Here is a 22207-nt window from a genome sequence, read left to right as displayed (position 1 = left end):
TGCCCCCTCCTCCAGGCAGGTGTGGATCCAAACTACAGCTCCAGCTGGAGTGGACAAGCAGTGCACAAGGATGGCTAAACGTCACATTTATGGCAGAGTGGAGGTTAAACCCAGCTGTGAGGGTGGAGGAAAGCAGCCCCGTGGAGGGGACATGTGAGCTGGTTGGTGAAGGAGAAAGAATTTCAGCCATCAACGGGCAGGGGAAAGGCCCTCCAGGAAGAAGGAAAAGCATGAGTAAACTTAGGGTGTGTGTGTGAAAGCGCCAAGTGGTTCGAAGAAGGGTGAGGCTTCCCATATGACTAGGATGTGGAAGGCTGGTTGCAGGAGAGGACAGCGCAGTGTGAAAAGGTCATTGGAACAGGTCACAAAGAGCCTTAAATGACACACCGAGGGACTTATGCTTTATATTCCTGTGGGTGATGGACAGTAGCCAGAAGCTTCTCAGCAGGACTTGACATTGGGACTGTCGGATGGTCAGCTGCCTGAGCTGCACTCTCATTGAGGTGGGGGCGACAGGGGTGGTGGGTGGTATGACAGAGCATTTTAGCCTGGCAGGCTGCCCAGGAGGAACTGGAGATAGGAGGGTGGTCAGTGCTGGCTCTGGAAGCCTGGGGCATGGAGTAGGGGACCCAGCGTGAGTCTGTCTCTCCTCCTTGACCCATTTCCTGGCTCCTGCCTGCCACCCGCTACCACCACAGGCACCTGACCCCCACCCCCACAGCCTTTTCTAGCCACCCATTTGGCCCAGCCCTGCAGGGGGCCTCTGTGGTCAGGTCTTTGTGCTTGCACAGTGGCCCTCTTTGTCCCAAGCAGCCCCCTCCCCCACCTCCCTTCTGTCTGCCTCTGCCTTGCCTATGTTACAAAAAGCCCAGTTCCTCAGAGAGACAAGCCAGGGCTCTGATCTTGGCTTTCCCTGTTGAGTCTCTGTGTGACCCTGAACAAGTCGGTGCTTCTCTGAGGCTTAGGTTTTTGGTCTTGTGAAAAGGAGCTGGTGAGGAATCAAACTCCTGGCAAGAACTGGTCTGCTGCCCAGTGCTGAGACTTAAACTACAGAGGACATCCATGGGAGCCCTGCCCGACCCGCATGCTCTCCACTGAGCCTTCTACTTACATCTCCAACCTCATCCTCACCCCTGCCTGGCCACATGGCCATCATTCTCCCGTTTGGCAGATGACAAAACCAAGGCCTGAGGATGGGGCTGGCTTCATGAGTGTGTGACCTGGAGAGTTTTACACAGGGCCCCATACTTCAAATGGCCATGTACTTGATTTAATGCTTTGCTGTCCCATCTTGAAATTCTTACCCATTTTTTAACAAGTGACCTGCATTTTCATTTTGCCTGGGTCCCACAAGTTATGTAGCTGGTCATGCTTGTAAGGACGTGAAGCAGAGGCTTACCCAGGCCTGGACCAGACTTTCAGTCTCCCAGACTGCCTTCCCTGGGTGCCTGCATTCTGGCAAGCTAAGAGCCAGAGCTTCAGGCTGCATTTGGCATCATAGGCCTGGCCCTGAACTGGGAAACCTGAGGAGCACAGTTCCCGGCCAGCAAGGGAGGAAGGACGGTCCAGGCCAAGAGCAGTCCAGAAAGCAAGCAATACAAGGCTGCTGGAGCCAGCCCAGCCCTGTGTAACCAGAGCCAGCAGTGTGGGTCCCAACGCCGTGGCTCAGCCATCACTCAGGGAACTCAGCAGTGCCTTCCTTCCCAGCAAATTGTCAGTCCAGGGCCAGGGGACCCACTACAGACTCACTGTGTAAATTTGGACATTTGCTTCACTTTTCTGAAGCTCAGTTTCCCTATATGTAAAATGGTAATGATAACATCTACCTCACAGGGTTCTGGTGATGATAAATGAGATATGTTAACATAATGACTAGCACAAAGAAGGTGATCACTAAATTGTGTTCTTACTCATGCACTCATACAACAAATATCCATGGAGGCTGACCAGGTGACAGGGACATTTAACTGGGTGCTGGGAGTTTAACTATGAACAGGATAGACCCTGGCTCAGCCCCCAAGGGGATCCCCATCAGAGGGAAGATTGATATTCATAGTGATGACAGTGTGGCGAATGGTGTGACAAAGGATGCACCTGGGCTGGGCCTTATAGGAGCAATAAGGATGGAAGAAGTCTCTATTGCTCCTATAGGCAGAGAAGCATGAAGAGGCATTGCAGATAGAGGGAGAAGCAAGGGCCAGGCTGGAGGTGGGTGAGGGCTCAGCACTTTAACATGACTGGATCAGAGGCAGGAGGGGAGGCAGAGAAGTGGGGGTGGGGGCTGGTGTGGCAGGATGCAGAGCCAGGCTTTATCTTCATGATGGTGGGGCCACCAAAGGGTGTGAGACAGGGGCTGGCTGTGCATGTGTGCATGTGTGCACGCGTGCGTGTGTGTGTGTGTGTGTGTGTGTGACAGAAACACCACCTTAGCCTGTGAAGGAGGGCTTGGAGGTATCATGTCCCAGCTGAGCAAGGATGCCTGAGCCACAGCAAGGGCTTCACCCCAAGTGCAGATTCTCAGAGAGGAAGGTTCTCTCAGAGGAGAAGAAAGAAGTCAAGAGAAGGAAGACAGAAGGTTTGAGAGAGCCAAATGCCTGCTCAGTGTTGGAGAGAGAGGAAGCCTCATTCTGCATGTGGAAAAGGGACCCTGGGCCTGCCCTTTCCCATCCTGACCTGCTGCTGCTAAAGGAACCCTGCCTCCCTCCTACCTCCCATGGCTCCATGACCCTCTTGGGGACCATTATGGGCCTGGTCCTCACCACTAGCCTGTCCTAGCTGTTGGCAGGAGGAAGGCTTCCTTCATGCTATTCCCCCTTCCAAATGGGGCCTTATGTGGGGCTTGCTGGACCTCAAATTTCCTGGCTGGGACGACAGGTCTAAAGTCTTTTAGCCATGGAAACTTCTATATTTTTCCAACAAAGTATTACCAGGAAATGTAAATGAATACAAAGATAAAAGCAAAGGTGCTCCGGTTGAAGTGGGAAGGGAGCTCCTCAGGCAGCCCCAGGTAGGGTGGACTCAGCAAGGGGATTTGGAGCCTGCTGAACCTGATGATCTCTAAAGCCCAGTGGTGAGTGTCAGGGGAAGATGTCAGGAGACCTAGACTTCCAGCCCCTCATTAGAGGGGATACTAGCCCCTTGAGCCCAGGCCAGCTCAGGATGATGGGTAAAACCCTGAAAAAAAGAACTCCAGATGAACCAGTGAGAAAGGGGCTGTTATTACCATTTTGCAGAAAAGGAAACTGAGGTTCAGAGAAGAGTAACCCGAGAGGTGAAGCAAGACCAGAACCTGAACCCAAGGCTGTGTGCAAGCCAAAATTCAAGGACAAGTCTCTTTTCTCTGCTCCTCAGGCCTCACTAAGTCACTTGTTGGGGTAGTTTAGACACTGCGTGTCTCAGGAATGCAGTTTCCTTGGCTGCAAAGTAAGGGAGTTGAGTCAGAGCGGGACTCTGGGCTGCCCACTCTCCGGCTGGCTGGAGACTGAGGCAGAGCCCCGGGTCCTGATTTTGGTATCAAAGAAATTTTGTTCTCTTGTGCTAAGCAGCAGTTACAGTAGAGGTCTGAAGGCTTGGAAGGGAGAGGAGAGAGGGGTATTGGCTGGGGCCTACAGTGCCCAGGGGGACTTCCGCACTGGGACCCCAAAGCCTGGGCTCCACAAGCTGGGATTCCTAGCTCTGTAGAAGCTGCATGGACTGACTTGGACAATAGATGAAGGAGGCTAGATAAGGGGCCTTTGTGTCTTCTAGGCAGAGGTCCCTATGGGACTGCAGAGGCGGCTCAGCCACACAGGGCTGAGTGTTCACTCTGTTCCCGCTCCTGGCACAACAGCAACCAGCATCCTTCCTGGGCCCCTCCTGGGGCCAACAGCCAGGTCCCAGTCAGCTGATGTGGGGCCCAGCAAGACTCAAGGCCCCAGGGCCCTGGGCAAGCTTCTTGGCTACAGAAAGAGACCTCTTCTGCACTTTAGAGACACTGACCATCCCAAACCCTGGATGGATGGATATTGGTTGGCAGGAGGGTGGATGTGACTGTCTCTATTTCACAGAAAAGGAGGCCCTGAGAAGGACTGGAACTGGGTCAAGGTCTCCCAGAGTCAGTGCTAAAGCTGAGCCAGAACCTACATTTCTGACACCTACACCAGAATGAGAGACAGGGGCATCCATTCTTTCATCCATTCCTACATTCAGCAAGTATTGAGCAACTTCTGGGATCTCTGGGACCTGCTGCAGGAAGAAGACAGACCTGGTGCCTGCTCTCCTGGAGCTCACAGTCTAGGAAAGGGGCAGATATAGGGGCCCTGACCACAGAAGGCCATCCTATTGGAGTTGAGGGCAGAGAAGGGAGTAATGTGTGTGGCTTGAGTAGCCTGAGAAGGCAGTTCAAGGGAAGCAGCTTCAGATGAGGGACCAAAACCAGCAGGGAGTTGGGGAAATTTCCAGTGGCTCTTTCTGGCTGAGATTAAGCAAAGGAAGCACAGGGGAGGCTCCCAACTCTGCTCTCTGAAACTGGAGAGAGGCAGGACCCTGAATGCCTGGATTTCCTCCCTAGGGAGCGAGGAGCACCCTCTCCCCGCTCTTGGTCTAAAGCAAGGTATGCGAATTCTCAGCGAGTCGCGCTGAGCAGGTCTCTGGGAGGAGGGGGCACGGGTTCTCGGAAAGGTCTGGCGATGGGCAGCGACAGGAGGGAGCCACACAGCCACCAGGCAAACCGCAAACTGAGCGTCTCTGAAACCTCTCCTCATCTTGTGCGAGGCAGGCGCGCGGCCCCGGTCCCCCCGGGCGGTGGGACAGTCGGTGCCGAGCCCTGCCCGCGCAGCGTCCTCAAGGGGCATCGCGGGCGGCGTCCGCGGCAGGTGGCCCGCGTCCGGCGGGGCGGGAGCAGGGCGGTGCCAGGGTCTGTCCAGAGTCCGCCCCGCCCCCGCCGGCCGGCTGGGTGGGGAGCGAGGCGGGGCGGGAGCGGCTCCCAGGCACGTGGGTCGCGGCGGCGGCGGCGGGACGCGGGCGCGGGCAGCCGGCAGCGGCGGCCGGGGCAGCCGCGGCGGCCGAGCGTCCCGCCGAGGTGAGCGGCAGGCCGCCTGGAGGGGTCAGAGGCTGGGCGCGGCGGGTGTGGGCTCGGCGCGGGGCAGGCGGAGTGGGGCACTTCTGTGAGCGCGTCGGTGGGCCGCTTGTCGAACTTAGGCGCCACTGGAGCATGGGTCTCGGGGAGTGTGGGCGGATACTCCGGTGAGTGTGCGTCCGAGTATTTGGGATCGTCTCTGTGTCAGTGGGGAGTGCGTGCGCCGCTGGGGGGTCAAGTGGCCGAACCTGTGGGACTTGTTTGTGTTTGAGCGCTTTGGTGTGAGCGTCCCCATGGCGTGGGGCCGCAGCCAGAGACCCGCGAACCCCGGCAGTCCCGCTGCGCCCCCTGAGCCCAGGGGCCTTCTGGGTGGCCCGTCCCGCCTGGGCGTCGGTAGGACTAGGGGGACTGAGGCAGTGGCCTGAAAGGACAGTTAAGCCTCTGTCAGGGGACTTTTAATCTGGCAGGCAGGTCTGTAGGAAGAGTCAGTCTGGAGAAAGGCAGTGCCCTCCGCTCCCCAACCAGAACGGCCAGTGGCACAAGCCCCCAGGAGCCAGATCCAAGGGCCGGGCCCAGCTGCGGACTAGAACTTACAGTCTGGGGTCTGTGGGGCTGGTGGCAGCTGTTGCTTTCAGCATGGCATCCCCTGCTTCCCTGGGCCTGCAGCCTGAGGTGCTTGTTTGTTTTGGGGTCCAGGCTGAAATAATGGAGAGCTTTTGAGGTCAGGGTGGGCCCTGGTAAAGTGTCAGCTATCTGTGGGTAGGAGTGGTTGAGAAAGGACATTATTTGAGCAGACAGGGCCCCAAAAATGTATCTGGAGACTTAGAGACCTATATTCCAATCCTGCCCTGGTCACTTTGTGATCCCAGGCAAGGCACATTCCTTCTCTGAGCCTCAGTGGCCTGGTCTGTAAATGGGGAATAATAGTGATGAACTTCAGGGCTGTTGAGGAGCTAATGTGTGTGGCTTATGTTCAGCACCAGCGTCTTCCTGGACTGGCTCACTGTTAGGGGGTGGGGGTAGGGTCAGTCCCTGGAGGGAACTTTCTAAAACTCAAATCCTAGCTGTTCTCCTCTAGGGGTTAAACTGTCACCAAACTTCCACAGGAGCTTAGCCTGCGACTCAAGGCCTCCAAGAACTGTTCCTTGCCAACCTTTCCAGCCATTTCTCCCACCTAACTCTTCAGCTTCTAGAAACTACATGTAGTCAGCACATGCTGGGCTAGTTGCTTGCCCCCGGACCATTGCATATTATCTGCTTGAAATGCCCACTTAGTCTCCTCTTCCTCAGTTGGAAAACTACCCAGTCATAAGGCCCAGCTCAGATATCCTCTCATCTGGGGAGCCTTCCTTGATTCCCCAGCTAGGTTGGAGCCTCTTCTGGGCTCTTGCAGTCCCAGTGCTGAGTCCCCATCCCACCTTGGACTGTTATGATCTCTGTCTGTCTCTTCCTTCTCTCTATCCAGATCTGGAGCCCCCTGGAGGGCAGGAACTGAGTCTCATGCATTTCTGTGTTGCCAGAACCCTGCACAGGGCTGAGCTGAACTAGGAGAACAGCAGCAGCCCCTAGCCCCTGCTCCCTGTCCCCGGCTTCCCCAATGAAGGCCTGTCTAGACTGGAGTGCCATGTCATAACAAAGAAGGGGAAACCAGAATCAGGTTGTCAGCGTGAGTGGCACAAGTTGTCAGAAGAGCATGCCCTGGAGCACTACAGGACCCAGAGTGTGCAAGTGTAAAATTTGGATTTCATCCTGAAGGAAATAGGGAACCATGGAAAGTTTGTGAGCAGGGGAGGTTAATGTTCAGAATGGCATTTCAGAAAGATCTCTGTGGCTGCAGGGTGGAGAATGGTTTGAATAGTGTTAAGTACATGGAGGTCAGAGCATTTGTGAGGTTGATACCAGAATCATACAGGCATTGTTTGAATTCTGAGCCCTTGTCCCTTTGGCCAAACATTTCTCTGAGTCCTCGGATGCTTCTGATGAAGAATTTGGGGATACTTAGGACTCTCCCCAGGTGGGAGCCAGGAGACCTGCAATTGATCTCATCTTAGCTCTTCCTCCAACTTGCTGGATGACCTTGGGGGCAGTTCCTGCCCTGCCAGTCTCTAGGAGGCCAGAAGCAGTAAGGTCCTGTGTTGATAGTATGTGTGTGCACGGGCCCTGGCATAGATGGCTTGTTACTCTCCTTTTCTTCCTGCCTTGGGCTGTCCTGGGGTCTGGCCAGGGGGATTGGTGGATCACAGCGGGCAACACTCATAAATGGCTGCCAAGCTGGGGCTGCAGAGTGAGACTGTACCCCCCTCCGTTCCTGTCCTCTTCCTGCCCAGGATGCACAGTGCTCGGATGCGCCAGGATCCTCCAAGGACCAGCTAAATGAGTGTGAGAACATCATCAGGGCCCCATGGGTGGTCCGCAAGTGCTTTGATTTGGCTTCTCTCCTAGCTGTAGGCCCTAGAGAGGCAGCTGTGCCCCTCTTGGTGGCACTTTTGCAATCTGTAAATTGGGCATAATGGTTCTTTCCTCTTCAAATGCAGGGTTACTGTGAATATTCTTAAGACAGGAAAGGGCTGTGTAAGCAGTAAAGAGCAATGCACCAGGGAGAAGTGTGATACTCACAGACCTAAATGCATTTAAAAAATGAAAAGAGAACATGGGTACAATAGCATGGAAGAGTGCTAGTTATCAGAATTTAACTACTGACTATCTTCTTCTCCCTGTTGCCCCCACTGCAAAGACAGCTTACTAGTAACTGTTTATAAATGTCCCTCATCTTGTGCTCCACCAACCCTGTGAGAGAGGAATTATTATTCCCATTTTGCAGATGAGACTCAGAAATATCTTGCCCAAGGTCACAAAAAAGAGGTGAAAGCTAAGGCTTCTGCCTACTTGCCCCAGCTTATCCCTCCCCCATTCAAGAGAGAAGCCCCATCTGAGTAAGGCCTGGTCTTCTGGCTTTCAGGCTGAAGGAAGTCTGAGTCTTGTCCTGAGAACACGACTTCAGGTCTTCTTGTGGCCTGATTACCCAGTTGCCGAAAAGATAATGTCTGCTCAGGCTGCCCACAGGAGCAGGAAGCCTTGCTGATCTGGTGAGAGGAGGTGGAGGTGCCCCTGGTGAAATCTGTCCTCTCCTGGAACTGCTTTCTGTGGGCCTGGCTGGTGCGCCCTTTGACACACTTTCCTCTTGGTCCTGCCTTTGTGTCCGCAGGCCAGCCTCTCCCAGCCCCTGGGCCCTGATGTGGGGAGGCTGGCTGCAGGAGCCTCCCCTGACCTCTGCACTCATCCTAGGGGTCAGCTGCAGGACAAGGAGAGACCACATCACCCAGCGCAGGTTGGGCACAGAGCAGTTGCCAATGAATGTTTGGAAAATGAAGGATCAGGTGAAAGTGAGTGGATAGTGAAAGAGGAGGGCCTTGCTCCTCTTCCTGCGCTCCCCTGTCACACCATCTCCTAGGCCTATAGTCCAGGGTGAGTAGCTGGAGTCCCTCCTGGGCAATGGCTCCCTCCTTAATCCTCTACCCTGATACCCTGTCACCATCACAACAATAGCACTGCCTGGGCCCTGGAGCTTGAGAGGAGGGCCTCCTTTAGACTTCAGCCTGCATGACCTCCCCTTTACCCCCTGACTCCCCTGGGGGTCGGAGGGGGCTCCTAGCACTGCTCTGGCTTCCCTGTGATTGCCCATCTTCCCCAGTGCCAGCTGTGGGAGGGGATGTCTTGCTGTGGCTGGGCTGTGGCCCTCAGGATGTGCCCCATCTCACAGAGAGGGCCAGCTTCTCTCGCTGAACCATTGAATGTGTAGTCTCTGCCTTCATCTCCCTGCCTTCAAGTCCCCCTCCCTGTCCACCTTCCATGTGGCATCATCTTTGCAAAGGTCAACTCTGACCATGTCTTTCCTTGTTTAAACCCTGCCATGGCTCTGGCTCCCCATTGTCCTCGGGATAGAGGCCAACCTCCTCAGCCTGGCATTCAAGCCTTTTCATATGTGTCTCAGGCCCCACACGTCTGGTGCCACCTAACCCTGCACCCAGTATCTCAGACTCCCCGTCCTTCTGACAGGCCACACTGTCACATCACTGAGTCTCTGAGCATGCTCCTCCTGCCTTCATTGCCTTCCTACCTTTGTTGTCCACGTGACAAACTCCTAATCATCCATCAACTCCCCTTTCAAATGATGTCTCCTCTGGGAAGGTCTCCCTGACCACCTTCCCAGGCTAGTTAGGGCTTCCCATGATCATGGCTTAATCACCCAAGTGGACTTGGTCCATCTCTGTTTCTTTCTCCCCACTCAGACTGGAGTTCCTCAAGGGCCTGACAACCTGATCTGAGTCTGGGTTTGCAGGGTCCCTCTGAGGTCAGGCACATGGGACCATTGGCAGGTGTTTGTTGAGACTTTGTGGCTCTTGGCAAAGTGATTTATGATTGTGATACTCTGCGAGTCCAGACTCCTGTGGTTCTGAGAATCTCAAATCAAAGGCTACCAGAAGCAATGAGTAACAGAATTAAAGTAACATTTATCACTGACTCCTAGAATGAGAGACTCTTGGAATTAGACTGTCAGAACCAATGAGCTCAGGCTCCTGGAGGCACCCAGAATGAGCAATCTCACAATCATAGACTCCCTTATATTCTGCTCTACATGTCTGTCCCTTTTTCTACCTTGGGTTCTCCATTCTCCTCTTTCTCCTCCCAAATTGGACCCTTGCTGCTTCTCTTCAAATCTGATCGTAGTTCCTTGCAGGCGCCTTCCCTGACTACTCTGACCATAACCCCTGCCCCACTGCTGGTTCACCAGGGGTGGCAGTGGCAAGGGAAGGGGGGCAGTGCTGCCTGCTGAAAAGTATCTTGGTGTCTGTCTGTTATGGGGAGACACAGCCTCCTCATCAACAGGTGCATGATTTGCCAGCCCCTTGGAGCCCCCTCCTGCCCCGTCTTGCTCATCCCTCATGGGCTGTCTGCTTTAGAGGTGGTTCTCCCCATTTGAGAGTGAAGAACCTGAGGCTCAGAGAGGGGAACTGATGTGACCAAAATTACAAAGCATGGGTGGTTCCCGGTCAGAGCCTCCACTCAGGATCCTTTCCTCTTGAGTCTGGCCAGAGGCATTTGGGTGTGATAGGTCAGGGTGGAGTCCTGCACTCTGTGGTTCTGAACTGGTTCAGTGTAGCAGCAGGTCTCTTAGCCCTGTGCTGGGCAGTGCTGGACCGTGCTGGGTCAGAGGTGGGACAGGGGGTTTGAAGACCTGCCCTGGGGTGGGGGCGGGGGGGAGGTGCTCAACCCCACAGTGAATTAGAACACCAGACTTGAGTAAGGCCCTTCCTCCTAAATAGTCCTGGGCTGCTGATCTGTAAGGTGGGACGACCAGCCTGGCTGATCTGAGACCCCCAAACTCAGATGCTCTCCCACTGGGTGGCCCACAGCTGGGATTCTGGGGGTTCTGGAGAGGGAGAGCACCTTCAGGAAGAGTTACAGAGCCCAGGGCGTCCTGGAGGAGGCTGCAGAGCACACTGCGACAGCCCTGCTGGTAACGTCTGAGGTTCCCCTCAGCTATTTCCCCAAACCAGCCCTAGTGCCTGTGGTACAGAAAGCACACCAGGCAGGGCTGCGGGTCTGCTGGCCGGGGCCGGAGGGTGACTCCCGAGAGCCTTCCTGTCCTACGCAGCCTTGCCCTCTCCACTTGCTCAAGCCACAGGGGTGACTGACAGATCCCCAGACACACTGTAGGATCTCTTGCTTTGGTTTTTGCTCATGTTTCTCTTCTTTCTCCACTCTGAATCCTACCCATCTTCCAAAATGCAGGTTAGGTGTCCTCTCCTCCAAGAAGCCTTCCCTGACACCCCTTCCCCCCCACTCGCGACCAGTTCCCGTGAGGGGCCCTGTTGACTGCTCCAGCCCTGGTGCCTCTGCTCTCTTCAGCCCTGATCACCTTGAGTTGTCATTACCTGTTTCTGGGTCTTTCTCCAAATCCCCCCTGCCCACCGACCTTGACAGTGAGCTCCTTGATATCATGAAGGGGTCTGACTCACCTCGGAGTTCCCAAGTGCCCTGCATAGGGACAGGTAGCCTCTGTAAAGGGGGAGTGAGTGGAAGAGTGTGGTGGGGTCGAGCTCCTGCTGCAGTCTCTGCTCTCCCTTCTGAGGATGGCCTTGTGCATGGGAAGCTTAACCTATAGTCAGTCTGGCTGTGGCCTTGCTACTCTGCCCATAATTCCTGGGGCCATCCTGCCCTTTCTGTCTTCCTGGGATGCCCCCATCCTTCCTACCTTTTCTGCCTGCTGAAATCATCTTTCTTAATTATTTCATAAAATGAGTCTAAATCATTTCCTTTATCTCAACAACCTTGTGCAGCAGGAACTGTTCTTAGATTGTGAAGAAATTGAGACTCAGGTTGTGGCGCTGAGGCTTGTCCAGGTCCCACAGCTGGGAATGGCAGAACTCAGATTTCCCACCTGCCCGGTGCCTCCCCTGTCCCTCGATGGTGTTGTGGCACCCGGTCCTCTATTTCCCCTCACAACACCCCACCCCCAGCAGAGGCAGGCAGCAGGGGTTTCAAGAATGGTGACGGATCACTATCCCCTACCAAGCTGGACAGGGCCAGCCATGTAGTCAGGAGAGTGGGTGGTACATTCCGGAGCCACCCTAGTGGAGAAGCTGGAATGTTGTCCAACCACCCTAGAAATTCTGTAGCTGGACTGGGAACTGCCTCAGGCCTTCCTCCTGGCTTTGGGCTTACTATCCTGGGGCCACAGGGAAAAAGCCCCAGTGTGGGGTAGAGGCAGCCAGAGCCAGGTCAAGAGGGCATGTAGTCTGAATGCTAAGCTTGGCTCTGTTCTTGACTCGCTGGTGATCTTAGGTGAAACCTTGGGCTACTCTTTCTAGCCTTAGTTTTTTTAACCTGTGAAATGGGTACAGTCACCATCATGGCCGCTTCACACTGGAGAAGTACCTGGAAGAGGACATCCTGGGCCCTGCTTGTAGGACATTTCTCTTGTGGAGAACTGACTGCACAGGCCGAGTCATGGGGCTCCAAGAGGGCTGGCCAGGGAGCTTCATGGAGGAGAGGATCTGGGCTCTGGAGGGTAGGGATGCAGTGGGCCGGGCACAGCTCCTGAAGTCATAAGACAAGGGATGCTCTGCCATTTTCTAGCTTTGTGGTCCTGGAAAAGTTACTTAGCCTCTCTGAGCTTCTCAAGATTAAAGAGAAGCGGTCTCTGAAGCCGCCTATCATGAGAAAGCACTCAGCTCTGTTATGACATAGCAGTTTGAAGATAAGGTAGAGTGTCCCTGAGCAAAGATATGACCATGGGGCTGTGTTTGCTGTGCTTGAGAGAGGAAGACGAGGGTGGAGGCAGAGAAGGAGAGTTGTCTGGAGGGGTGGTAGGGACCCGCTCAGCTATGGCCATGAGTACCAGTCTTAGGAGCTTGGACGCTAGCCTGAGGGCAATAGGTAGCTATGGAAGGTTTTTGAGCTCAACAGTATGTAGTCAAAGTTGTGTTTTAGGAAGACCCGTGGCTGCAGTTTGAAGGACGGGCAGGAGGGGCAGGTGTAGAGGCCAAGAGGCCAGTGAGTAGACTGGTGCAGTGGTTTGGAGTAGAAATGCTGGCTTAAGACCACAAGTGGGGAGGAGTGGCTTGTCTGAGCCACTGCATTGGCTGACCTGACAGGGCTTGATGAGTGAAAGAAAGAGGTTGTCAAAGATATATTGAAGCCTGAAAGTATGGGTGACAGAGACCCTTCTCAGAAATGGGAGAATGGTTTTGAGAACGTGCTCTACTCCACCTTAGTCTGCTGTGTGGAGACATCTCCTAAGGAGGAGAAGGTGAGGTATGACCCTGGGTGGGGTAGGGTTAAAAGGTGAAGCTCTTTCACCTTGTCACTAGACCCTAGAGCAGATTGGCAAGTAGCTACTGGCTAGCTGGCCTGAGCATTCTGGGGTAAGGTGTGCTAAGAAAACAATGGCCCAGGGACATTTCCCAGGGCTCTGCCCCTGCCCAATCCTGCAGCCACCTATCTCTTCTCCCCACTTTCCCCAGGCTTGCACTGCACTTCCAGCTTGGGGTCCTGGCCTCAACTGCCTCAGACCCCACTCCTCCATTATAGGGAAAGGAAGCAGATGGGAAAAAAAACAGGGGATGTTCTTCTTTTGTGTTGTGCCTGGGGTTCTAGTGGATGCTGGAACCTGCCCGTCCAGAAGGGTCCCTCTACCAGGCAACCATCCCCTTGCTGAAGCCCTGTGCGAGGAGCTCCCAGGAAAGACAAAACCCAGGGCCACAGGATTTTGGCTCTGTCCCTGGCTTCCTCTGAGGCCTCAGGCTTCAGTTTCCTCCTCTGTCAAATGGGAATTTGGCGCAGGTAATTTCTAAAGGCTGTTCCAGACCCTGATTGTCTAGGACTATGTGTTCACCCACTGTGTATACACCTGAGTGTGACCGTGTTTGTCTGTGTACATGTGACCATGCCTGTGTGTGTTCATGTGTGTTTACACTACCTGTGGAGGAATGATTAGAAGCAGGAGGGTAGATGAAGGATATTTCAGGTAGTGACCCAGTCTGAGCAAAACTGAGTTGGCTGAAGTACCACTAAGTGTATACCAGGCAAGGAGAGTATTGACTGCTTCCTGCCATGGGGCTAAACACAGACCAGGACCAATGGAGGGGGCACTGGAGGCTCAGCTCATCTCTGCAAGATATGGGGGAGAGTCCCCAGCAGAGCCACCCTCCTGTGAAATGGGACACCTGGAGAAGGAGTCTGGGAGCATCCATCCCTGGAACATGTGAGCTGAAGGGAGGGGATGGGAGTGGGCAGAGTGCCCTCCTACTGGGACAGACACACCATGTCACCTCTCTGCCTCTTTGGGCCGAGGATGGAGCAGAGGAGGTGGCCCTGGGAGGACTCGGCCTAGCTGACTTCCCATGGGTGCTGACCCAGAGCCCCTGCTGTCTCCACCTCCGCCTCAGGAGCCCTCAGCACCGCTTGCCCTGAGAAATGCTGGAAGCTGGGTGTGGTCCCAGGCCAGGGGACCTGTTTTTCCTGTTTCCCACAGAGTTCCCTGCAGCCAGCCCAGGCGTGTGCATTCATGAGTGAGGAACCTGAGCAGGTGCTGAGCATCCTGACAGCAGCAGCAGGGGCTCTTCAGTAGGGCATGTGAAGGCAGGGTCTGCTGGCTGGGAGGCTCAGGCAGGCGCAGCATGTGTATCCGCCCCCGAACAGGGGATAGGTCCAGGGGATCCGTGCCCTACTCACTTATCCCAGGCTGTGGTGAATTAAGGCTTTGGAATCAGAAAGCCTTGCTCTTTCCCAGTTCCTGGTAGTGTGATCTTGGAACAAGCAGCTTCACCTCTGTGGGGGTAACTACTGAGTCGTAAGGGACAGGGATGAAAGGCGGATGCTGTGTGGAAGCTGCTCAGCTCAGGCTTGGCCGCTACCAAGTGAGGAGTGGGCGTGGGGGGAGTTCCAGGATCAGGAGGTTGTGATCTAGACTGACCCATGACCTAAGCCAGAGATGGACACACAGGCATGATCACACTTAGGTACACAGAGACGTACACAGTCACAGTCAGATGTATACACAGTGAGCCCCACGGCTGCCCCATTTCCAGAATGCCAAGGCCCCGTTCCCCTCCCCCTGGTGTTTCCCTGCCCTGTCCAGAGAAGGGCAGGGCTCTTGCAAGAGAGGCAGTCCAGTGGTCTGTCTAGGGCAGGGGCAGGCCTCAGGTGGGCTGGGCCCCAGGAGGACTGGGGTGACCCCTGGCCACCTAGGGTCAGCAGCTGAGAAATCTTTAAGCCTCATTGTCGTCTGGGAGGCCCTCAGAGGAATAAGGGCCACCAGCTTAAGCTCAGCCTCTTCTGGGGTCCCGTAGCCTCTTGTGCTTGCGTCATTCATTCACTCATTCGTGCATTCTCTCATTTGTGTCATGCCTGCTTTGGATCAGACAGGCCTTTTGCTGGATGCTAGGAACACAGAAAAGAATCAAATGGACCCAGCCCTGTGGGACCACCTAGAATATGTTGGGGTAGAAGGTAGAAGGACAAATTACCAACAGGGTGTGAGGGATGCCCAGGGGTGGGGGTGGGCACTACTGAGATGAGGTGACATTTGAGGAAAGCCTTGAGGGATGGGAAAGATGGAGTACAGCGTAGGTGAGTTCTGCAAAGGCCTTCAGGCAGAAGGAACACCATGCACCTAAGAGGGAAGCCTGGCAGGGCATTTACAATGCTCACATCTCCCTGAAGACTAGGAGCTCTTCAGGCAGGGCCAGCCAGAAGTAGTCACAAAGGGACTGGTGAGTGATGGTCGACAGTGAGAGCCAGTCTCTAGGGAGTGGGCGTGAAGCCCAAGGGCACTGCGGATCAGGAGAGGCAGAGGAGAGGGCAGAGGGAGAGGCTGGGGACCTGGGTGTCCCCATAAGCAGGGACTAGGGGACCAAGAAAGACATACTTCATGTTGGTGGGCCAGTCTGTGGAGACAAAGGGCATGTACAGTCATTCTGGACATGGGCCACCGTGATGGAGGCCCCAGCTGGTCTGGGAGGGTGGAGGCCAGGATGTCCTAAAACAGGTGGAAAGGGCAGCTCCCTTGATTCAGAAGAGACTTAGATGCAGATAGACAGTGACTGTGAAGGGGTATGTGCGGGGGACTTGGTGAAGGGGGGAGTCTAGTAAACATAATGTTCTTCATGTAATTGTAGATTAATGATACCAAAATAAAATAATAAAATAAAATAAGAAATAAAAAGAAGAGACTTAGGGAAGTCTCCACCCCTCTCAACAGTGCCAGAAATTCCACTATTAGTGATTAGCAAGAAACTTTTTGGGAAGAGCAATGTGATGCTGACTATGAAGGAAGGATGAAGGCCTGGCCCCTGACTCTAGGGAGACCCATCAGGCCTCAGCACTGGGGCCAAAACAGAGCAGCAGCATGGAAGTGGGCCTGGGTGTGCGTGCACAGAGCACAGAGCATGGTGGAGGCCACTGTCCCTATCTCCAGTGGAGCAGAGGACCTCAAGGGGGAGTTTTTGGGGCTAATAGTTCTCCAGGGCAAGGGGGTTGAGCCCATGAGAAGCCTGAACCTCGGGAAGGTGCCTGTTGTCACCTGGGGTTCTGTGACAGAGCTGGACACCCCACGCCAGTCCCTGGGGGGAATATGGCCCCTCTACAGCTCCTCAGTCTCACACTTGGACATCCAAACTCCTCCTGCAGCTTCTATGAGCCAGCAACTCTTAGGCCACCTCCCCAAGAGCTGGATCTAATGGTCTCAGCCTTCACCCATCCCCGGATCCCATGACACCCCTCTGGAGCACCCCACACTTACCATGCCTGACGCTGAATCCCCTCTCCCCAGCCTGTTGCTTCTCCTGATCCATGAGCCAGGCATCCTGGCTGCCTTCCTCTCCTGCACTTCCTCCCTCCAGACTCCTTCTGGGCTAGTCCCTAGCCTCCCTCCCAAATAGCTGTCAGATCTCTCCCTTCAAGAGGTTCCCAGGCCTGGCCCCAGCACCACTCCCCTGACCCACTCCACGCACCTGCCCCACAGCCTCCAGTCAAAGCTCCTCCATGGGTGGCCTGAGAGAACTTCCCAAAGATTTCAGGAAAAGGCCACATCAGAGCTGGGCCTTGAGGCTCATAACACCACAGTGTACCTCCTGTGTGCCAGACACCACTCCAAACATGTTACACAAATTACTCAATCCTCACAGCAGTCCGATGGTATAGGTTCTATTAACTGCCTCATTTTACAGAGGAGGAAACAATGGCAGTCTGGGTGTGAGGGATGCCCAGGGTGAGGGGTGACAGTGAAGGGAGAGTGCTTCCGGCTTTACAGGCCAGGTTCTTAATCAGTGTTTGCTATGCTAAGGGATAAAGAGTTGTCATTTCAGCAGGTGGAAGTGAGGGTTATGAATAGACTCCAGGTTGAAGGAATGACATGAACTAAGTTTGGGAGGGGAAGAGTGCCGGGCACATTTAGGGAACTGCAGGGCTCACAGGGGATAGGGCTGGTGATAGAGGCTCCATTATAAAAACCTCAGTGCCAGACTGAGGAGCTGAGAGCAGGCAGAAGCCAAGAGGGTTTCAAAGCAGGGGGATGCCTTTGTCTTTCACAAAGACCCCTCTGGCAGCAGGGAGGCTGTGGCAGGGACTCCAGCAGCAAGGGGAAGACACCAGGCTGCATGGACCGGGGTGGGTCCTGAGTCCTGGCTCCGAGACAGGGGGTGTCCCCACAGCTGGCCCTGCCAGAGCCCCCTCATACCTACTCCCTCCCAACTTGGCACCATGTAAGCTTCTCCCTGCCTCCTCGCTGGGGATCTTCCCGGGCTCCTTGCAGAGGAACCTGTGTCCCTGGGAGGGAGCTCGTGAGTGCTCACTCCCTTCCTCCTGGTCGCACCTTTGCTGCAAACAGGAGACCTGGGGAAGGGGGAAGGGTTGGGGAAAGAAGGGAAACTGAGGGACCTATGTGTCCTCAGCTCCCTAGTCTCAACCTCATGGGCCCTGAACTGCTGCTGGGAGGCCAGGCTGAGCAGGAAGTGCAGGGTCTAAGGGAGTGGACATTGCTGGCTCTGAAGAATCCCTGCAGCCCGGCCTCTCAGGACCCCAGGTTGCAAAGTGAAGGGAATCATTCAGCCCCAGATTCTCAGATGGGGAGGACTCACAAGTCATCTGCCCTCTCTGTCCTCCCTGACACACCCCCAAACAGGGAGTTCTGTGCAGAGTCTGCAAGAGAGCTGCTTGCACACCGCCATAAGCAGGGAATTCACCACCTCCCTTCTACAACCCCTTCCATTGTGGGACACTCCTGGGTGAGAGTTGCAGCCTGTCCTCAGCTGTGTGACCTTGGCCAGACTGTTTGAATGATCTGTATTTCAGCCTCCTTATTGGAAAACTGAGCATGGTAACCTAGCTCCCAGGAGCATGTTGTAAGGATGGAATGAAGTAGCATATATTGAGCACCTATTGTAGTAGGGTTTGAAAAATGTTAGCTCCCCCTGTCCCTTCATACTGTTAGAAAGTTACTGTTTGTGTTTGTCCCAAATCTGCCCACTTGGGACTCTTGCTATGGTTCCCACCGTCTTCTGGGACCTTTGGGCACATCTTTGCACCCCAGACCGGAATATCAGTCTCCTACCTGCCAGATGAGAGGGCGCTGTTATTAGTCATGTTGGTGGGTGGGGAGAGGAAGAAAGTGGACAACCTTCACTCCAGGTGCTCCCCGGGCAGACAGGTACCATGGGTGGGTAACATTCGCACTAAGGACAAGGTAGGAGCATGGCAAGGTAGTGACATGGAGGGAAGCTGGGTAGGCCTGGAGGGAGCTGAGCCTGTGCCCCCACTCTCACCTCCACCTCAGCCTTCCCTGGGATCTTCAGGACGGCTGCTGTGTCAGCCAGTAGGCTCACAAGCCAGGGCGTAGGACTGCTGCTTACACATGCAGAAAGTGCCAGAATAGAGGAGTACCTCCAGGAAGGTATGGGCTGCCCACGGGCCAGAAATGCCTCAGCAGGCGGTGGGCACTGAGTGTGAGGTGGAGCCAGTCAGCTTCAAAGATCCTTTCCATGAATCTGAGATGCTACCGCCCTTCAAACCCCGACATCCTCAGATTCTAGAGCTCAGAATCCTCAGTCTAGAACTCTGTGCTCCTGAGGTTCTACAGTGGGGTTGCCCAGCTTTCTTTTGTATAGGGCCAGATGGTAAGTTATTTTAGGTTTTATGAAACATATAATCTTTGTCACAACTGTTCAATTCCTCGTGAGTGGATGGGTACAGCTATGTTCCAATAAAGCTTTACTTACAGAAACAGACTAGTGGGCTGGATTTGGCCCTCAGGATGTAGTTTGTCTACCCCTCTTCTAAAGTTTTAGAATTATATGGTCCTGATATTCATGGATCTCATGCATTCTTGAGGTTCAAGGGTTCTAAGGCCCTGGGCCCTCTGGGTCCAGAGAGAGAACCAGGTCAGAAGGCAACAGAGGCCTTGAGCATGGCTGTGCAGATCTTAACCAAGAGAATCCATGAGCACCTGGGGTCCTTGTAGTTTCAGTCAGGTGGGTGTGCAAGCCACCCTGCTGTTACTCATCCGTGACCCTGATGACATTCTCCCTGTCACCTGTCCCTTCAGGGCAATGGCCACAGATGGCCTGGGCCTCTGGAATGGCACCAGCAATGGCACCTGGGATGGGGATGACCTGGGCTACAAGTGCCGCTTCAACGAGGACTTCAAGTACGTGCTCCTGCCTGTGTGTTACGGCACCGTGTGCGTGCTCGGGCTGTGTCTGAATGCTGCAGCGCTCTTCATCTTCCTGTGCCACCTCAAGACCTGGAACGCCTCCACCACCTACATGTTCCACCTGGCCATGTCTGATGCACTGTATGCGGCCTCCCTGCCGCTGCTGGTCTATTACTATGCCCGTGGCGACCACTGGCCCTTCAGCACAGTGCTCTGCAAGCTGGTGCGCTTCCTCTTCTACACCAACCTTTACTGCAGCATCCTCTTCCTCACGTGCATCAGTGTGCACCGATGCCTGGGTGTTTTGTGCCCACTGCGCTCCCTGCACTGGGGTCGGGCCTTCTATGCCCGCCGGGTGGCAGCCGCCGTGTGGGTGGTGGTGCTGGCCTGCCAGGCCCCTGTGCTCTACTTCGTCACCACCAGCGTGCGTGGTGCCCGCATTACCTGCCACGACACCTCGGCACCAGAGCTCTTCAGCCACTTCGTTGCCTACAGCTCCGTCATGCTGGGCCTGCTCTTCGCGGTGCCTTTTGCCATCATCCTGGTCTGTTATGTGCTCATGGCTCGGCGGCTGCTAAAGCCAGCCTACGGGACCTCTGGAGGCCTGCCGCGGGCCAAGCGCAAGTCAGTCCGCACCATTGCTGTGGTGCTGGCTGTCTTCACCCTCTGCTTCCTGCCTTTCCACATCACCCGCACCCTCTACTATTCCTTCCGCTCGTTGGACCTCAGCTGCCACACCCTCAATGCCATCAACATGGCTTACAAGGTCACCCGGCCGCTCGCCAGTGCCAACAGTTGCCTCGACCCCGTGCTCTACTTCCTGGCTGGGCAGAGGCTTGTGCGCTTTGCCCGGGACGCCAAGCCACCCACGGACCCCACCCCTCCCACCCAGCCTCGCCGCAGGCTGGGCCTGCGCAGGTCTGACAGAACTGACACCAAGAGAACAGGAGGCCTGTCCACCAGCAGTGGGAACTCCAGGCAGACAGAGGCCATGCCGGCTGGTGGTGAGAACACTAAGGACATTCAGTTGTAGGACCTGAACCCTCTGGGCTGTGCGAGTTTATATGGGGGTGCTGTAGGGACTAGGACTCGTTCCTATGGGACAGTCTCCCCAGATACAGACCATCAGCAGCTCATGCTGGACGGTCAAGGGAGTCAAGGAGCCAGGACCCCGATGCCTGTCATCTGGGAGGGGCTCAGCATGTTCCCACAGCCCCAGTCATCATTTGTATGTGTGAGTTGGGGAATTAGTTTTCAAGAAAGGCAAGGGTTCAGAGTCCATGGTGCCCTGGCCTGACTCCCACATAAATAGCTGGATGTGCCTGCTAAGCTACCTGGATTGGACTCCAGCCTAATCAAGTCAAATGGAGAAACAGGCCCAGAGAGGAAAGTGACTTACCAAGGTCACACAGCCAAGTCGGCCTGAGATGCCTGGGAGGAGCGGGAACACGGCTGACCAGAGGACCCTGGTAAGGAGACAAGACTGAGCCAGAGGTTCCCACAGTGGGTCTGCAGCAGTCTGGGTGCCATGATGGACTCAGCCCTGCAGAGTACCCCCAGCTCAAGAGATGTCATAAACCCTTCCGGAGGATCCTCTAGGCTGGGAGCCAGTTTGAGGCTGTAACTTATACTAAAGGTGTTACTGACTACTGAGCTGTGTGTGTTGTGTGGTTGCAGGATGGAGATACAGCCTGGGAAGCTCTCACCAGCCACAGTAGGGTCCTTTTTTTCTCCAGCCTTGTTCTCTTCTGCCACCTGCCCTCCCATGGAGGTCTCCCATCAGGGAGCCCCTCTCCAGGCCATCCCCCACTTTAAAGCTAACTGGCTTTTGTGCCTGGCTCTGCTGGTTGCAGAGAGGAGTCAGGTGGGGTCCATCTTTGGGATTCCCTAGTTTAGGACTTAATGGTGATGATCAGCCATGTGCTAGTAAATGTTAAACCGTTTAACTGGCTCTCCAGTGGGGTGGTGGGTACCCCTTATTTGTAGCATTGTCAGTTGGTACAGATACTCCTACCATGACTACCAATGGGATGTCAACCTCCTTGCACAATTCCTGAAGATTGAACAGTTGCTTGTGTAAGTTGCTCTGGAAAGCATGTCATGTACCTTGCAGTACATGACTGGACAATGCTGAGTGGTTGGGGCTGAGGACCAGGGGGTCAGCGAAGGCTTCCTGGAGTGGGAGGACTCCTGAGCTATAGCTCCTGAGAGTAACAGGTCATCAGAGAAGAACATCCAGGTGCAGGGGCACACTGGACAAAGACACAGGGGCAGGAGAGCAGGGCTCCCCAGGAAGGGGAAGCAGGCCAAGTAGGAATGAGGCTAGGAGTGGGCCACAAGGAGGCCGTCAGGGCTCCCTCCTGCTTTGACCGTGAGGTTTCCTTTGCACTGAGGTGAAGTATGGAAGAGACTCACTCCTCTTGTCCCATCCTCTGCCTCCTGGGAAAATCCCAGCTACATGGCATAATGGTTGGGGCTCAGGTTGGATCAGAGCTTAGTGTGGAGGAGGTGGGTCTCACCTGCGGCAGGTTCTGAGTCCAGCCAGGACCACTCTGGAGATTTGTGGAGCTTAGCGGCACAGGCCCAGCTCTAGCCTTTGGGCAGGTTCTGTGGGCAATGCTGACAGACCTCACTCTTAATCTTAAAGATAGACTCACTCCCTCTCCCTCTGGGAGAGCCCTTGCGCTACGGACCCACTCTGCCTGAAAGAAGGTTCTTTCCGCAAACCACTTCCGCCTGCCCCTGTGACTTCTCCACCATTCCTACTCTACTTCGTCAAAACAGGGCTCCCTCAGGGGTTGGTCTATTTAGAGTCTAGCTCCGCAGCTCCCTCTTGTGACAGGGACCTCATCACACGCCGTGATTACTCTGCATTGTGCAGTGTGGGTGCCCAGCCCAAAGTAGTGGGAAATGCCTGCCTCCCACATTCTAGCTTCTAT

At 54.9% G+C, this 22207-nt stretch overlaps 1 protein-coding gene across 2 annotated transcripts; it reads left to right on the top strand.

Annotated features, from left to right (window-relative positions):
- The first annotated feature begins 4937 nt into the window (after positions 1-4937).
- Positions 4938-20921, top strand: P2RY2 (purinergic receptor P2Y2). Of its 2 annotated transcripts, none has more exons than XM_036888626.2 (2): positions 4938-5059; positions 19161-20921. In XM_036888626.2, the coding sequence occupies exon 2, from the start codon at positions 19165-19167 to the stop codon at positions 20299-20301; it is 1137 nt and encodes a 378-aa protein (XP_036744521.2). In that variant the 5' UTR covers positions 4938-5059; positions 19161-19164; the 3' UTR covers positions 20302-20921. The 2 variants fall into 2 exon arrangements, with proteins under 2 accessions (XP_036744521.2, XP_036744520.2); XM_036888625.2 differs by lacking the exon at positions 4938-5059 and adding an exon at positions 5118-5223.
- Positions 20922-22207: the final 1286 nt, after the last annotated feature.

This window comes from Manis pentadactyla, chromosome 9 (assembly GCF_030020395.1).
Source record: "Manis pentadactyla isolate mManPen7 chromosome 9, mManPen7.hap1, whole genome shotgun sequence".
In the NCBI taxonomy this organism is placed as follows: Eukaryota; Metazoa; Chordata; class Mammalia; order Pholidota; family Manidae; genus Manis; species Manis pentadactyla.
The sequence above is the reverse complement of the archived record's forward strand: the minus strand, read 5'-3'. Positions and strand labels throughout refer to the sequence as shown.

Bases quoted from the DNA above. Each gene is read 5' to 3' on its own strand.
- P2RY2 (XM_036888625.2), top strand. From the start codon at position 5,192: ATGGGTCTCGGGGAGTGTGGGCGGATACTCCG. The intron at 5,224-19,160 runs GTGAGTGTGCGT...CTGTCCCTTCAG, and splicing joins GAGTGTGGGCGGATACTCCG to GGCAATGGCCACAGATGGCC.